We start from the raw sequence: 18,620 nt of genomic DNA on the forward strand, positions 1-18,620 counted from the left end.
CCCAGCTCCCTGCTAATGCACCTAGGAAAGCAGCGGAGGATGCTTTGGGCCCCTGCACCCATGTGGGAGACTCAGGTGAAGTTCCTGATTCCTGGCTTTGTCTCGTCCTGGCCATATAGCCATCTGGGGAGTGAACCAGTGAATGGAATCTCTCTCTCTCTCTCTCTCTCTCTCTCTCTGTGTGTATAAGTTTGTAGGTGGGTGTGTCACTCTGACTTTCTGACTTTCAAATACATTTTTGAAAACCTGTATTTTTGTATATGTAGCCCATTTGCCATCTTGATTCCATATTCTTTAGTATAAAAATGTTCATATGAAACTAAGGCAGATAACTTTCAAAGTAATAGTAAGCTCATTTCTGTTTCCAACTAATACTATATCAAGGCTTATTGAGAATGTCTACATTATTTTTCCCTCAAACAAGGTATGATACCATACATACTCGTATGATTGTCAAATTATTTGAGCAAGCCACACTATTGAACATTTCTGTTGTACAAGAAAATTCCCTGTTACTGTCCTAACAAGGAGCCCTATCTTTTACCATTTTTTTTTTACTGAACCAATGAATGGAAGATCTCTCTCTCTCTCTCTCTCTCTCTAATTCTTTCAAATAAAACAAATTCTTAAAAAATATAAACTCAAATTTGTGACCCACCTATGGCACATATATGTCATTGTAGATAGAAATGATATAGCTATATATGTTTTTTAAGGACTTTTATTTTGTAATTCCCAAATTTACAAAGGAACTGAAGTATTAGTACAATGAACATATATATATATATATATACACACACACACACACACATATATATATATGTTTTACCTTTCACCTAAGATCACAAGTTGTTAATTTTTGTCCATCCTATTTTATGTCTATTTTACACACACACACATACATAAACACATTTTTTCTATACCATTTGCAAGTAAATTGTAGATATCACCATACTCTTATACTTTTGCATATGTTTTCTAAAGATAATAGTGTTTTACTGTATAACCATGATAATTTTATTATACCATATAATAAAAACATCAAGTAAGCATATGATAAAAAGTTCCCTGTTTGTATTAAAGCTGTCAATCAATGCTCAAATGTCACATTTGGTCTTTATGCCTCTTTGGTCTTCATCAATATAGAAGCATTTTCTGGCCCTTATAAGTTTAATTTTTTATGACTTTGGTTTTTCTTTAGAGTGCAAGATTTTTTCTCATGATTACATTCAAGTGAAATATTTTTGGCAACAGTAGTAAAAGGTGATGTTAGGCTTCTTACTACATAATATTAAGTGCTGCAAAACTTCAGATTGACTTTCTATTGATAATAACATTTGATCACTTAGCCAAGGAGTTGACTGTCACATTTTGCATTGAAAAGATGCATTTTCTCTCTGCGATAAATACGACACATTTCTGAGCTTTATTATTGATTCGATTTTGCCTCAACCCTTGATTTTTAATTGCATCCCATTTTTAATTACTCTCCACTGGTCACATTTTGTATAAACTTGTAAGACACTTCAAATTACTTCTGGAATAAAGTGAAAACAAAATATGCATTTCAAATCTCTCCATACAAATCACTTGGAAGAATCTTTATTAGAGTAATTTTGTTTTCATTTAACTATCTATGAGCTAGTCAGTCTAATAAATGTCTTTTCCTGTATAATTGTCTTCACTTTGATCCAATTGAAATAAAAACGAGTTGTGCTTCTCTAATTCCTTAAACAACTAGATCACTGTGACCTTAATTGTACATCACTAGTATGATGACAAAAACGGGAACCAAGAGAAAAAAGACAACACAGATACTTTTGGCCCAAGGCAGGCTAGAGGAAAAAGGCACAGGATGTTCAACTACACGTGTTTTCAGGGGTTTGAGGATCCGTTCTCTTTGAGTGAGAATGGCTTGCCGGGCCCCATCCCATTTCCCTGGCCCCTGTAGACGGTATTGATATGGGGTGCAGGGCCCAAAGAAAATCTCCTTTGCCAGCCTCATATCCCAGAGGAAGAGAGAGAACAGGTTGGGTTTGACGCCTAATTCAGAAGCAATTTCATCCATGTAGTGGATATACTGCACTCGATGTACATGTCTTGGGCTTTTCACAAATCTGGAATAAGAAGGAGACTATTAGAAACCCTGTACCCGATTTCAGTTACTATTCTCTGAGTTCCCACTTGACTTTACTTCGCTGTTTATTAACTTCATTATCTTCTATTTCTCAGACCACCTTAATTTCATACATTTGCCTTACTGTGTTTAGAAGAATCTCTGAGCACAGGATATGAATCCTTAATGTCTCTAAATTTCCCAAAGCACCCAGTAGAGTCACATACAGAGAGAAAATGTTGAATGAGTAAGTGGCTAACGTCTTAGGTATTGATCAACCTTTCAGACACAGAATCTCATTCCATTATATAAACCTCGGTAGATGAGGCATGTAAGTTGAGTACAAGAGAGTTAACTCCATTACTCACTTTATGCTTCCATGCTATGTGAAATATCTCTTAACTCTGGACACAAATTTTGAATACTCCTAGAGGGTCAACAATTCGTTTTGGCTTATTTCTATATGACTTGTTCCACATACTCTGAAATTCTGCTAAATCACTTGAGTGAAGGAGGAAATAAAACTGGAATTATAGATCATTTAAAAGCTATCAAAACTCTGGGAAGAAATAAATTAGTATTATTCACAGAAAATATAACAAAATGTAAATGAACCAAGTAGCCAAATCAAGAAGTTAAAAAAGAATACAAAACATGATAAGGAAAGCAGTAAAAAGGCATTCATTAAGGTTAGAGATGGAATCATGAATGTGAGAAAAAGGGGAATTGATAAATAAATCTTAAAGGAGGTTGCTTGAACAATAACAATAAACAATTGACAAAGACTTGAAGCTTTAGATAAGAAAAAAGAGAGAACCTAAAACTAAACACACACAAAAAAAGGAAAGGGATTTTATACAAAGGTATGGGAGAGCTTAAAATAATTGAAAATTAGCATGTGCATAACTACATGATAAAATATGCAAAATTCAATGATGATGATTTTCTAATCAAATATATTTTTACACTTGACAGAAGAACAATGGAAGTAGATCAACAGTGCTGTAAATAATGGAAAATGTGATCTAAGAATAATTTCCAAAATAAGTGCTAGATCCAATATGTATATTAATGATTTATTTCACATTTTCAAGTAACATGAAATCTCCACCCTATTTGTTTCTGACTACACAGAAGCACTAAATCTTTCTCATTTATTTTGTAAGGTTGATATAAATTTAATAACCCAATATAGATAGCAAAGAGAGAAAATAGAGAGAAAATAATCTTATCTATGAATATAATTGAAAACATTATAAATGAATTTCTATACAATAGAATTTAAATGTTTAATCATAATCAAGGGCAGGCAGTCAGCCAAGTGGTCAAGATGTTTGCATCCCACACGGGATTGCCTGTGTTTAGTTCCCAGCTCCACGTTCTTACTCCAGCTTCTTGCCAATATACACCCTGGGAGGCAGCAATTGAGTTCCTGCCACCCATGTGGATTGCAAACCTAGTTTCTGGCTTTGGCCCCAGCTCACCTCTAGCCATGGTGGGCATTTGGTGAGAGAACCTGTAGATGGAAGCTGTCTATTTGTCTCTGTCAAATTTTTAAAATTAAAAAATAATAAAACACAATGATCAAGCAATCTTTATTCCTGAAAACTAAGAAATGTTTAGGGTTAGGAATAAACTTAAGTAGAGATATAAGATCATGGAAAACATAAGTGATATTTACATATCCTACTTATTTTATCATCTATATTATCCATTTATCTATGAAATTGTGATAATGTTACTCTATCATTTCTTCCAAAGTTACCCTAATGGTTTTCTTAGAATGTAAGTTTATTATAAAGTGCACAGAGTAGGTGTTAAATAAGTTGAAATAAAAGTGCATCTTCTTAAGCTACCTGTTACTTGATTATACATTTGAAAAGTTACCTTCTTTTGTTCAGATTTAGCTTTTGTGAGCTAAGTTCTTCCAATGGATGAAAGAACTCTCGCCATGTTTCTTGTTGGTCCTCCCTTTTGGAGACTCCTTGTTGCATAAATTTATAATTCTGTGGCTATTCAACAAGTGATGAAATTATGTTCCACAGCCAGGCATTTTTCACATGTGTCTCATGTACATTTTTTCACTGTGCTACCATTAAGCTACAGTTATCTTGGGAGATTTATTTAGGTGGGTGTAAACTATGTAAGTAGAGAAACCAAATAGCTCTGTCTAAGCGGATTTTGTTCACTTTAATCAATAATTAATTTCTTACTCTTTTTCCATTTTCTTTCTCTTCCTGGTGATGTCAGCTATCATGTCACTCACTGGGGGTAGTGTTTGCAGTCCTGAGGAAAAGAGGGAAATTTGAGGGCTGTCAGGGATGCTGAGGGAGACAAGTAAATGAAAAAAATAATTTTGAAATAATTATAATAATCATGTTTTTATCAAACTCATAAACAAATCCCTTTATTAAAAATTCCCAAGGAAGACATTTTCTTTTCTATCATTCTTGGGTTGCTAGGAGCAGCCTTTTAGAGCAGGTGGCTAGCCTTCACTTAAGAGAAGTAGAGGGATTGGCGTGGTGGTGTAGTGGGTAAAGCTGCTGCCTGCAGTGCCAGCATCCCACATGGATGCCGGTTCAAGTCCCGGCTGCCCCATTTCCAATCCTGCTCTCTGCTCTGGCCTGGGGAAGCAGTAGAAGACGGCCCAAGTCCTTTGGTCCCTGTACCCGAGAGGGAGACCCAGAAGAAGCTGCAGGCTCCTGGCTTCGGATCGGCACAGCTCTGGCCACTGCGGCCAATTGGGGGGGTGAACCATTGCATGAAAGACTTCTCTCTCTCTCCGCCTCTCCTTCTGTTTCTGTGTAACTCTGACTTTCAAGCAAATAAATAAATCTTAAAAAAAAAAAAAAAAAAAAGAGAAGTAGAGGAGCCAGTGCTGTGGTGTAGTGGGTAAAGCTGCTGCCTATAGCACTGGCATCCCATATGTATATTGGTTCCAGTCCTGGCTGCTCCACTGCCTATCCAGCTCCCTGCTAATTGCTTGGGAAAACAGTAAAAGATGGCCCAATTGCTTGGGCCCCTGCACCCATGTGGGAGATCCAGGAGAAGCTCCCTGGCTCCTGTCTTTGGACTGGCCACCTCCTGCCATTGCAACTATGTTAGAAGTGAAGCAGGGGATGGAAGATCTCTCGCTCTCTCTTTGTCTCTCCCTTTCTCTCTCTTTGTAACTCCTTCAAATAAATAAATATTTAAAAATAATAAAGAAGAGAAGTAGGTTTTGAGTTGTTTCTGCTTTTAAATCATCAATCAAAACTCTTGGATATTAAGAATTCCCCTTGACATCTTTTTTGCTTTCCCAGAGGTCCTCAGATGCCACAGCAACTGCCTCAGATGTGTTTCATATTATCTGAACAGATCTTGGCACTCAGCTCATGTCTCAAAAATTATTTTTTCAGACCTCAGAGCAATGGCAAAATTCATTTGTCACTATGCATTCACGAACTATGCAGTGATGGAAAACATCCCAAGAGTGAAGTAACTATATTTGGTAAGAAGAAAAGCAAGTGATAGGAAAAAAGAAGGTGTGTATGTGTGCCTGTGTGCCTGTTCGCAGGACAGAGGACATGATAAAGGAAGCTTAGGGTGGCAAAGACACAGTAAAGTCAAGGGAACATAGCAGATTGATTTCTAAACTACGCCCCTCCTGGTTTCATCAGTGTAGAGGGAACAGCACAACAAAGGCTGCTGCTTGGCTACTAGAAGTAGACATCATGTCCAAATGACTCCAGCTAGGGGCCAGAGTGAGGACTTAGAAATATGTCTTCTGACTTACAGACTGGATTCCTGGTCATTCCCACTGCATCCTTTAAATGGGTCATTCAGATCTTTACCTGTGAATTTAAAGAAATCCACATTCCTACATAGACTTACTATATGTGTATCCCGTATACATACCTCTGGTCGACATGCTCTCTCTGTATGATTCTTCTTTCCTGTCTTGTGTGACTTGGGGACAGAGAACTGCCCTCCCAACTCACGGCACCCTCCCTGCCCAGGAACTGTAATGGACTTTTGGGCTGTTTATTTCCTGTCGAGAGGGTGTGCCATCGCAGGAACTGGAGTGAGGAGTCCCCGGGATTCCAGGAGAACACAAGTTCAGGCTCCCAGCTCCAGAGCAAAGCTTAGGAGTGACATAAACTGGACACTGGTCTAACAAGAATCCCAGGGGCCTCTGCCCAAACAAATTTCTCATGTGAGAGTCTCCCCGGTCATAGGTTGGGCTGTTTGCCAGGTGAAAGAAGTATCCCATGAAAGGTACAGCAGTAAACACCTACATACATCTCCCCTTTATTTCCAAGTAAGGCAGAGTTGATAGCTGGAGCCTCAATTTAGCTGAAGATCTCCAAGCCATAGGGTACTGCTCATGAATGCTATCAAATGCCTTACGAAATCTGATCTGGAGGACAGGTATGCAAAACATGAAAGGGAGAGGCTTGCAGATAGAGAAGCCATGTGCACATTAAATTGCTATTTTACACACACCTGGGGAAGTATCAATTATTCTCCTAGGTATGTACCCAACAGAAATGTGTGTATATGTTCAACAGAAGGCATGGGTTACCTTATTCATGACATAATTGTTTTTAATAGCTGTTAATGTCTATCAACACAGAATGGCTAAGTTATGGCCATGCAAGGACTTACTCATATCCTTTGTCAAGTGGTAAGCATGTGGAATACCATATAGCAGTGAAAATTAATGACTGTAATGTATGGATGAATTTCACAGATATGTTCAATGAAAGAAGCTGAACATAACCAAGTACATATTCTATGATTCAATTTGTATGCAGATAAAGAAGTGAAACTATTTGCTGCTTTTATAAATTAGGAGAGTAGCTAGGATGGTGGTGCTGGGGACAGCAAGATGGGGAAAGAGTGTGAGGGGAGCTTCTGAGTTTTGGTCATGTCTTTTTAAAAAAATTCTGATTGATGGTTGAGTGAGGGAATGTGTGTTTAACTTGTAAAAATCGAATAAGTGATTATCTAACTACTCTCTGATCTGGTCACTGTTGTATCATCTATTTGTCATCTTTTCATGACCCACTGGTGCTATTTATTGGTGCCCATATATTCAGTAAGAAAATATATACTTGTCAGGAGAAAAAGAGAAGCAGAGTATATACAAGGAAGCCAACATACCTGAACTAGAGCAGTGCTGCAGATTTTGAGTGAGAGTAAGAGTTATTAGAAAAGACTTCACGGGGGACTAATGCCATGGCTTCAAACCATGTATGATGTGCGATACAGATACAACACAAGCCACCTGGATAGATGTTCAGGTCGCAGTGAACAGAAGTCTCCTCATAAATTCCTGACTTGCCTAATTTAGAATTCCATGTCTCAGAACAGAGAGGAGATCAGCACTTTGTGTCCCATTCTGACCCATCGGGAAAGGACGCTCTAGTAGTTTTCCTAAGAAAATAGAATTCTGATTCTTGGAAATCTAAGCAGAGAGAACTTGATTCAAATGATTTAGGATGGTGAGGGAAAGGGCTCCGTGTCATTTAGTCAATTTGTCCTGACACTCTGAACCCACATACAATTCTACTTTCTTTCTGTTACCCATTTTGATTTGCTCAATACCATCAACTTGGGTAAAGACTTGGGGAATGAGTCAAGAATACGAGTCTTATACTTGGAGTTGGCTGAAGAAGCGAAATAACTTCACCACCCTTCTGAAATATGCTTATAGGTATTTTCTCCCTGTTTGTTTTCCTACCTTACAAGTTTCATTTCCATAAAGCCTTACCATAAATTTGCTTTCTGCTGGAAGAAAGTACAGGGTACTGAATATTCAAATGTAACCTGATTGTAATTTTGCATGTCTTTTCTTATTCTTTGTATGACTTTATTTAAATAGGATCCTCTTAGAAATTAAAAATAAAAATTTTAGAGAATCCATTGGTAATGAATTTCTGGTGGTGAAGTTTAAGACACATTGATGGAATAAAGCGAGGAGATACACAGAAGGGAAAACCTCTGAGTGCACTTAAAATCTTCACTCAGAATCAAGAGCCCACTTTGTTCTTGTAGAAGACTGGTACTTACCCTTGAACACACGTACAACCCATCGACTCTGGAGTTCTGATGTGGGAATGGTAGCTCCTATGGGCTGCAGGATGCCAATGAAAGCTAGTGTTGGCTTCTCTAGCTGAGGAGGGAAGACAAATTTGAACCTAGAATTCTGGCTGTCCAGAATTTCTGGATCACTCTCCAAGAAAGGGAAAGAAAATGTGTAGCCTGTGGCAAAGATAACAACATCAACTTTCTCTTCTGTACCATCCTCAAAGATGGCGGAGGTCTCAGTGAACTCTTTCACGTTTGGTTTCACCAGCACTCTTCCAGCAATGATGTGGTTGGGCAGATTGTCACTCAAAGTAGACTGATGGCTGAGAAACCTGCAACACAAGGAGTGCAATATCAATAAGTGAGTGTCAATCTTCTTTGTAAAGAAGTTGTGGTGGGCAAGCTCTCAGGAAACCACCAGAATGTTTCAATAAATTTACTGCTTTTTACTGGCTCAGAACTTGATTTTCAGAGTTAAACAAAGCTTTAATATTGGCCCTGCCAGGAGACCTCAGGCATGTCTTGTAATAGTTCAGCCCCCTTTTCCTAAACCATGAAACTATAATAATGACATAACAACAAGATTGAATTGTGCTAACCACTCAATACATGTCTAGCTGGCTATGTTTTTACCAAGGATAAAGTGTTTTGATTTTTAACATGTCTATTTATACTTGAAATCATGTAAATATTAACACTGTTCAGTCATTAGTATTTTTCAAGGGGCTACCAGGTGCTACTGCATGATTTTTTAAAGATTTATTTATTTGAAAGGGATATATACATATGTGCATATATATGTATGTATACATATGTATGTATATATACATATATGTGTATATATGTGTACATATATGTGTGTATATATATGTATATACACACACACATATATATCCCTTTTTTTTTTCTTTTGACAGGCAGAGTTAGACAGTGAGAGAGAGAAAGAGAGACAGAGAGAATGATCTTCCTTCCATTGGTTTACCCCGCAAATGGCCACTATGGCTGGAGCGCTGCAGCCAGTGCGCTGCACCGATCCGAAGCCAGGAGCCAGGTGCTTCCTCCTAGTCTCCCATGCAGGTGCAGGGCCCAAGCACTTGGGCCATCCTCCTCTGCCTTCCCGGGCCACAGCAGAGAGCTGGACTGGAAGAGGAGCAACTGGGACAGAATCTGGCACCCCAACCAGGACTAGAACCTAGGGTGCCGGCACCACAGGCAGAGGATTAGCCAAGTGAGCCGCCGTGCCAGCCTCCTTTCAATATATATATATATATATATACATACACACACACAAACTCACACACACACAGGAGGAGAGAGAGAGAGAGATCTTCCATATGCTGGTTCACTCCCCAAATGGCCACAATAGATAACTAGGACTGGGCCTGGCTGAAGCCAGGAGGTAGGAACTCCATTCAGGTCTTTCATGTGAGCAACATGGACTCAAATACTTCAGCCATAGTCCACTGCTTCCCTGGCACATTAGCAGGGAGCTGGATTGTAAGGAGAGTGGTCGAAATGCCAACTGACACTCATATGGGATGTGGGTATCCCAAGGGCCCCATGCAGCTGTATGACTTTTCTCTTTAACAATTTATTTCAGAATAGTTTTAAATATAGAAAACAAAAATTGTGAAGCAGCAATATGAAGAGTGTGTATGGTTTTTTTTTTTATTTTTTTTTATTTTTTTTATTTTTTGACAGGCAGAGTGGACAGTGAGAGAGAGAGAGACAGAGAGAAAGGTCTTCCTTTGCCGTTGGTTCACCCTCCAATGGCCGCCGCGGCCGGCGCGCTGCGGCCGGCGCACCGCGCTGATCCGATGGCAGGAGCCAGGAGCCAGGTGCTTTTCCTGGTCTCCCATGGGGTGCAGGGCCCAAGCACCTGGGCCATCCTCCACTGCACTCCCTGGCCACAGCAGAGGGCTGGCCTGGAAGAGGGGCAACCGGGACAGAATCCGGCGCCCCGACCGGGACTAGAACCCGGTGTGCCGGCGCCGCTAGGCGGAGGATTAGCCTAGTGAGCCGCGGCGCCGGCCGTGTGTATGGTTTTAAGAGAAAATTTTCATTGGAAAAATTTGTGCTCAGTGACATAGAGATCTTGGTAACTGTAATTTATGATTTGAAGTAGCAAATAGCATCAGGATGCACTAGTCTCAGATCTACTTTACTGTTAATACTTTATCTTCCATGTTTTTAATAATTTGTTCCTAGGAAAGAATCTGGAGTCATAGACTATATGTTAGCCATGAAACTACAGACTTTTCTTCCAGATACTTTTTTTTTTTTTTTTTTTTTTTTTTTTTTTTTTTTTTGACAGGCAGAGTGGACAGTGAGAGAGAGAGACAGAGAGAAAGGTCTTCCTTTGCCGTTGGTTCACCCTCCAATGGCCGCCGCGGTTGGCGCGCTGCGGCCGGCGCACCGCGCTGATCCAATGGCAGGAGCCAGGAGCCAGGTGCTTTTCCTGGTCTCCCATGGGGTGCAGGGCCCGAGCACCTGGGCCATCCTCCACTGCACTCCCTGGCCACAGCAGAGGGCTGGCCTGGAAGAGGGGCAACCGGGACAGAATCCGGCGCCCCGACCGGGACTAGAACCCGGTGTGCCGGCGCCGCTAGGCGGAGGATTAGCCTAGTGAGCCGCGGCGCCGGCCCAGATACTTTTTAAAATGAATTTTCACTACCCTTCCTTTGGTTCAAGCCTTTATTATCTTTTGCCTAGATTTCTTCATTAGTGTGGGAAGAGGTGTAGAATGAGCGAAGGTGAGGACCAGGAATGGATTTATGGTAACATCAACTTTTAAGTGACAGGTGGGGGAATGGGATCAAGAAAGGGGGCAGAATAACAGGCAAATGGAGATGAGAGGTGAACTGGACTGGATGACATCAGAGTGTAATGGTGTGAGAGTGTAAGGTTAAGAGTTTGCTATTTCAGAGGTCTTGGAATGACATCCAGATGCACTCTGGTTCTGGGGTGGTGCGGATGGCTCAAGTGTGGTAGGGCAAGAGGCCAATGCACTTGGAAGGCAAAACACTACACTTCCTAAGTAGTGGGAAGCCATGCCTACAGACACTGAAATTGTCCCATTGATGGAGGTTTGAAGGTGACAACAAAATCAATTTTGCACTTAGGATTGAGCAGGCAGGATAGAGTTGACAGATGACAATGAAAAAGGAAATGGAGACTGCACTGTTATGTGATCAGAATCACAAATAAAACAGGTATTTAAGTCTATAGTTCTCCCCTCCCTGTCCATTGCATCTTAAAAAAAAAAAAAAAACTTGAATAGACTGACAAATAACTACTAGTAGGGAAGAGATAACTTGGATATTACCAATCAAATTAAACTGTATCAAGAATTAGAGTTACATAAAGATAATAGCTTCTGCCAACTAGGCTAGTAATTCTAAAATATTTGCTTTATTTCTATCACTCTGCCATTCAAATAAATAAATCTTTCAAAAGGAGAGGGAAGACAGAAGTTGTGGTGCAGTGGGGCTAAACTGCCAACTACAATACCCATATCCCACACTGGAGGACTGAGTTAAGTCCCAGTAACTCTACTCCCACCTGGCTCCCTGCTAATGCATTTGTGATGCAATGAATAATGATTCAAGTGCTTGGACCCCTGCCATTGACCTGGAGGCCAGGATGGAGTTCTTGGTTCCTGCCCTTGGCCTGGCCCAGCTTTGGACTTTGCGGCCATTTGGGGTGTTAATCAGTGGATGGAGGATCTCTATCTCTCTCTCTCATTCAAATAAATAAATAATATTTAAAATACAATATTTGTTTTTTTAAAAAAATCCTAGACCTTACCTGTGTTTAGGCTGGAGCCCATAATTGGCATGGTTAAATCTTGCATTTAATTTATCCTCTGCCCATTTGTTGATCATGAATGTGGGCAAGAATTTTTCAATTAGCCTATTGTAACGGGTGAACAGTATGGTATCCATGGGATTTCCATTATCCCAAACCCGGTTCCATATCCATGCACCTCGCCTTGTGCTGAGGAAGACCTGTAAGACAGAAGTTGTTGCCAAGTAACAACTTCGTTCCTTACTGCGCTGCTCTCAGAGCCTCAGGTGCGTCTATTTTAAATCAAGGGGATGGGATGAACTTCACTCATCATGGGAGCCGTGTTGCCTGACCTGCCTCCTCTCAAACCATGGACACATTTCTTGGGTCCAGTTATTTAAAGTTCTTTTAATTCAATTATTGTTCCTCCTGTTCCTCTTTTGATTTGAATATTTACCATAGCAGGGTTAGATATCTGGGATCTCTTATATCTCAAAAAGTGAAAGAAAAAGGTGAAATGAGTAAGTTATTGTATTAGGAATTACCAGTTAATATCCATGTTTTCTCTAAACTTTACCATTCTGTAATGCAGACTGACGGAGAACTATCTGGATACAAAGTCTGGGATAACAGCAAAAATACAATGTAAAGATTCACCTAGGACTTTTTTGCACCTTTACAAATGAAAAACTCAACGTAAGAAGTATGAAAAGTGGAGGCAATAGTCTGAGGAAGTTTCTATTTTGAGTCCTTTAATGGAGACTACTTGAAATCACCAGGCTGTAAGGGCTCAGATCACGGAGCCTGACACCTCCTACACAATGCCTGGCCTGGGCAGGACAGCACTCAGAACGGCTGATTCAACATCACCTAGCTGGGGTGGTGGGGGGAGGGGAGCTTTTGCCTTCCAAAGACTATCTGGATATTTATACCATTCCTCATGGGCCATACAAAATTATTGACTTAAAAATTACCCCGCTGTAGATTTATTGAATTTTGAGTCTTGCCTAGGCCAGACCAAATGATTTTGACCTGTGGGCCATATGTTCCCTACCTCTGAGTCCTACAACAGAAGACTTTTAAGTATTAGGAATCTTGGATATTCTTCTTGGAAATCTGCAATCAAAGCTGAAAACAAATTTTGAATTATGGAAAGCGATCCCTCTTCACTGCTTAGGGGTCAACAACTTTCCCTACAGGGAGAAATAACTCCTCTTTTCCTGTTCTTCATTTTCTCACACTCAGTTGGAGCCCACATCATTTCTGCTCTATTTTTAGCAACATATCCATGTATCAGTAGTGTATTTTTTCTCTGTTTAAACTGTATTTTTAAAAGAAAATTTTGGTGTTTCCTGTAAAATTAATTTGTTTGAAAACTCCCAACTCACTAGTGTAGCTGCTCTTTTTAGTGCCAGGTTGTCTGACTCAAGTTTGACTCTCTTATTCCATGACTCCAATGCATGCAATGTGGAAGACTATTATTTTTCTGGTTTTCTGTACTCTTAAACCCATACATGGTCCAAAGAAAAAAATATCCATAACCATGCTGGAAAGCCAGCAGTCAAGGTTGAGATACCACTGCTAAAGCAGTGCAGTGCTGTACTTCTCCATACTCTGCAGGTTTCAAAGTTACACCAAAGAACAGAATCTGCTTACAATGCCATACCTGTTCAGCAACATTACTGATCTCACCAGCCACATCTGCTCCAGAATTCCCAATGCCAACCACAACAACTCTTTTCCCAGAAAAACTGTCTGGATTCTTGTATGCCCAAGTGTGGAGATAGTCACCTCTGAAATTCTTGATCCCTAGGAGAGAAGAGTACAATCCCTCAAATCACAAATAGACATGAAGCAGGCTGTTTTGCAAGATTCATTTCTAAACTTTAAGTGTATGTTACTTAAGTCCCCTTTCTTTTTTGTTGGTCAGTTGCTGCCAGTAATGAGTTTATCCAAGGAAAAAAATATTCAGTGGCAATGACAATATGGCTGAGGCCAAAGTAAGAACATACTGATGTTTCCTTTTTAAAAGCAATTATAATTTGCTCAGTATGATGACTCTTGGAATTTTAGGAGGTTATTGTCCTTTTCTTATAATCTACTAATATATGAGGACCTGTTCTTTTATTTTTGTGACTCTGTCAATGGAGATACTTAGAAAAAAACAAAGCAATGCTGTCCAAAAGAAATATCATTCAAGGCACATACGTTCTTTTAAATTTTATAGTAGGAACATGAAAGAAGTTTAAAAAGATATTGATTTTAATGATGTATTTTATTTAACCCAACATAATTTAAGATGTTAACATATATAACCAATACACTAGGGTATTAATTAAATATTTTATATATTTTTATCATGTCTTCAAAATTTGATTTGTATTTCATAATGAAAGTACATGTCAATTCATGTTAGCCACATTCCAAGGGTTAAATAGTAATATCAGGCTAGTGGCTACTTTATAGAACAGTGCTAAGTACAGAGTATTACAAGTTTCAAAGTATCTTGAAGAGAAATTTAATTACATTCAAAAATATGGAATGTTGGCACACAGCCTAAAATTATTTTTGGCATGTTCTATCATTCATTGAGTCTTTCAATGGTCTCCAAAATATCTCCTGAATGTTTGTCCTCCATTGAGTCCTGCTTACTTCGCTTTATTAAAGCCTCCTCATCATCTCTCTCATGGATTTTTTTTGGCTTGTTCAAGCTTTATTTCTTTTTTTTAAACTTTTATTTAATGAATATAAATTTCCAAAGTACAGCTTATGGATTAAAATGGCTTCCCCCCCCTTTCATGGATTATTAATGCCCCCCTCTTATCAATCATATGGCTTTGCTTTCTCTCCTTTTATCAATTAATCTTTCACACCACTGCATATATAGATTATACATAAAAAGATTAAATATAAAGATTTATCTTTATAAAATAAAAATAGAATCACGTGCCTGCCCTCCTTTCTCACTGCAAACACAATATGCACATATTATGCTCTTTAGAGTTCTTTCATTGATTCTTATCTACCTCCCCTGAGCAGTCACCTGCTCCAGCCACTTCAAGTGTGTGCCATTCTCTGAGCTCTCCTGACTATTTCACACCCTACTGCTTTTCACATCTATACTGCTTCCTCTCCCTCAGACCTTGGTTTACTTAAGAAACTCTTAGTGTTCAGCTCAAGTGTTACTTCTATTATCTATTTCTGTTCCAGAAAGTTACCACATCCTCTTTTGCACCTTCATGTGTGCAGTGCAGACTTACGATGATTACAATGCAAAGATTTTTCTTACCCACTAATCAGTTAAATACCTGGAAAATCACTTAAGGGCAAATATTGTTCAGTGTAATGGCCACTGCAAATCATGATCCCATCAAAGGCATAGGTTTTCTGCTCCCCATTGGTTTCTACCACAACATCCCACTTGCCAGAGGATGAAAAATCAGGGTGCCTCTTCACACTGCACACCTTTGACTGGGGAAAAAAAAACCAAAGTTAGCCTTAGCTTTATAGCATTCTTCTCAGTCTCCATTAGAATTTTGTGTTTTGACAAGTAAAACAGGTGATACCTTCTGTATTCATAACCCCTAGATCTTTTAGGAGTTTCATGAACATAAACTCCATAAAACTGTCCCTTCCCAGAGATCAGGGTATTTGGGGGAAATAAAATACACCAATGTTTCCCCTACAATCTATATTCAAGTGTTAATAAAATTAATTGAAAGCTAAATTTCATGTTCCAACCATAAGATGATATTTTTCCTCTGGGGGGAAAGTAATAAACAATCCTTCATTAATCTTGAGAATTATGGGAGACATGCTATTTCATTCAGGATTTTGATAAAAAAAAATCCAACTTGCAAATGTTCTGTAGCTTGCTCTGGCTTGCACAGGCTGTGTCTTGACTACCCTTCAGGTAAGAAGCAGGGTTTTAATTTCTTACCAGGAACTGGATGTGTTCCATAAGATGAAAGTGGCTGGCATACATTCTGAGATACTCCATCAGTTTGGAATTGTGCAGATAATTGGGATAGTGGTCAGGGAAAGGGTAGTCACTGAAGGCTGTCATCTCTTTGGAAGTGTTGCAGGTCAAGGACTTGTATATCCCAGGATTTCCGTTTTCTGTTATGTGCTGTAGGAACAAACAAACCAATGGCTTCCAGGATTCAGAAACACAGTGAAGAATGTATTGGGTGTGATCAGACATGTGGTGTTGGATTTATCTTTCTTTGAAAAAATGTATTGATTACCAACTGTGTATGCTATTGCCCAAGTGGTTGGAGGAATTGGACTCATTTCCCTTTTTTTTAAAAAAAATTTATTCATTTGAGAGGGAGAGAGAGAGAGAGAGAGAGAGAGAGAAAGAGAGAGGGAGAGACTTACCTGAGAGAAGGGGGGGGAACAGGGAGAGAGAGAGAGAGAGAGAGAGAGAGAGTCCTATCTGTTAGTTCATCCCCTAAATGGCTACAACATTTCTTGGACCAAACTGAAGTCAGGAGTCAGGAACTCTATTCAGGTCTCCCACATGGGTGGCAGGAACCTAATTCCTTGAGCCAATACTGATACTCCCATGGTTGACATTAATAAGAAACTATTCAGAAGCAGAGCTGGGTATCCAACCCAGGCATTCTAAAGTGGGACGTGTACGTGTACAGGAAATGCAGGTACTCCAATGTGGCGTGCAGGCGTCTTAACTGTTAGCCCAAATGCCTTCCCCCAGATTCACTTTATTTTGAAAGGACCTGTTAGTAGGTCAGAAGCAGACCCCAAATGATACAGTAACCTAGCATATCAGAAAAGAAGATTTTGGATAGTAAAAACACAACATAACCAACAAAGCCAGAAGAAACAAAAGTAAAACAAAAAAGAGATTGGGAAAAGAACTTCCCAAAGGATAAAATAGAGATCAAGCTGAAAGTAATTTGTATTAAGAGAAGGATCTGGAAGAACAGATTACAGGATTTGGGAGAAAAAATCATGCAAATATGGTATATTTTAGTATATTGAGAGTTAAAAACCAATAAAGGTAGGTAAACGTGATGAATTTTAAGAGCAAAGTGGTTGCTTTTTAATACATAAAAATGATGCATCGTATTTCACTAAGTCACATTTTTAAGGCTACACCTACTTCCTTCTGTTTCTGGAAATGTTCATCTTTCAGTGATATAAGATATAAGCAATGGCCAAACACACCTTTCTTGTCAGGGACAGTTGTTTCAATATCTGATAAACACAAAGCAGCACAAAGGGGCATCTTACACTATAAAGGGGACTGCAAGAACCAAGGTATAGGGGCTCTTAGGTCCTGTTGCCAGGTCCACTAGAGGCAGAAATAGCTGTACAAACGTTCTGAGTTTCAACCTTTTTATTGTGCAGTTTGCATACTGATACCCAGGTATTCAAAGTGGGAATGTCATGGAAATGCACAAGTACTTTGAAAAATTTCAAGTTCATGTGGATGTAAGATATTACTACTTTAGAAAGAACACTTAAAGCAGAAATAACTTGTATGTCATTGCTCAGTTAGAAAGAAAGCATGTCTACCACATTCAGATGTGTCAACTTTATGAGAATGCTTATAAAATTACCTTGTATCTCCATAGTCCTCCAATGTCATTGGTTTTTTCAAAACACACAGGTTCTAGCCCTTCTTCCAGGCAGCTCTTAATGGCACCTAATCCACTGACCCCAGCACCAATCACTGCAATTTTTTTTACTTTCATGATGTCTTGAAAAAAGAAGAGTTCTTGCTGTTTTTTTTTTGACAAAGAAAATGAAAATTTATTGCCACATCAGTGTTCCATCCCCCCATTTTAGCATTATTGTCACAATGCTAAAACTTTTGATAAAGTTTGCTTGTTTCTAGCACAGTTTATATTAGCTTAACTTGGGACATCAGCCCTCTGTATCTGCATCTTCTGCATCCATGACTTCAGCCAAGCATGGATGGAATATATATAAATTCATCCACTTCTGTACTGAACATAGACAAAGATATTTCTTTTTATCATTGTTCCCTAACTGATACAATTTAACAACTATTTACATAGCACTTACATTGTGTTAGGTATTGTAAACAATCTAGCGGTGATTTAAAGTATACAGGAAAATGTGCAAAAGTTATATGCAAATACTATTCCATGTTCTATAAGGGACTTGATCATCTATGGGTCTCATATCTTCAGGGATCCTAGAATCAACCCCTCATGAATACCAAGGGACAATCATATTCACATGAACCAGATCTTTGGTCTTTTTATTAGAAACATGGAAGATTTGCTAAATTCAGTCAAAATAAAATTTGCATGAATTTTCAGCTGATTGAAAACTTTTAAAAATTATTATGGGGCAGATTGATGAAGAGAGAGAGAGAGAGAGAGCGCGCTCTTGTGTTGATTCACTTCGTAGATCTACAAAGGAACTCAGCCTCCGTCTTCCACTGGGCTGGCAGGAATCCAGTTACTTCAGCCATTACCACTGCCTTCCAGAGTCTCTTAGCAGAAAGCTTGGCCCAGGCCAGCGCCGTGGCTCCATAGGCTCATCCTCCGCCTGCGGCGCTGGCACACTGGGTTCTAGTCCCGGTCGGGGCGCCAGGTTCTGTCCCGGTTGCCCCCCTTCCAGTCCAGCTCTCTGCTGTGGCCCGGGAAGG

The 18,620-nt window shown here is 39.4% G+C and overlaps 1 protein-coding gene across 1 annotated transcript; it reads right to left on the reverse strand.

The window, feature by feature from the left end:
• Positions 1–1,753: 1,753 nt before the first annotated feature.
• Positions 1,754–17,694, reverse strand: LOC100352776 (flavin-containing monooxygenase 5-like). Its single transcript, XM_002715228.1, has 8 exons — positions 17,560–17,694; positions 15,915–16,103; positions 15,283–15,445; positions 13,641–13,783; positions 11,996–12,195; positions 8,171–8,520; positions 4,330–4,402; positions 1,754–2,117 (listed from the first exon to the last, which is right to left on the reverse strand). The coding sequence occupies exons 1-8, from the start codon at positions 17,692–17,694 to the stop codon at positions 1,754–1,756; spliced, it is 1,617 nt and encodes a 538-aa protein (XP_002715274.1).
• Positions 17,695–18,620: the final 926 nt, after the last annotated feature.

Source organism: Oryctolagus cuniculus, chromosome 7 (assembly GCF_964237555.1).
Source record: "Oryctolagus cuniculus chromosome 7, mOryCun1.1, whole genome shotgun sequence".
In the NCBI taxonomy this organism is placed as follows: Eukaryota; Metazoa; Chordata; class Mammalia; order Lagomorpha; family Leporidae; genus Oryctolagus; species Oryctolagus cuniculus.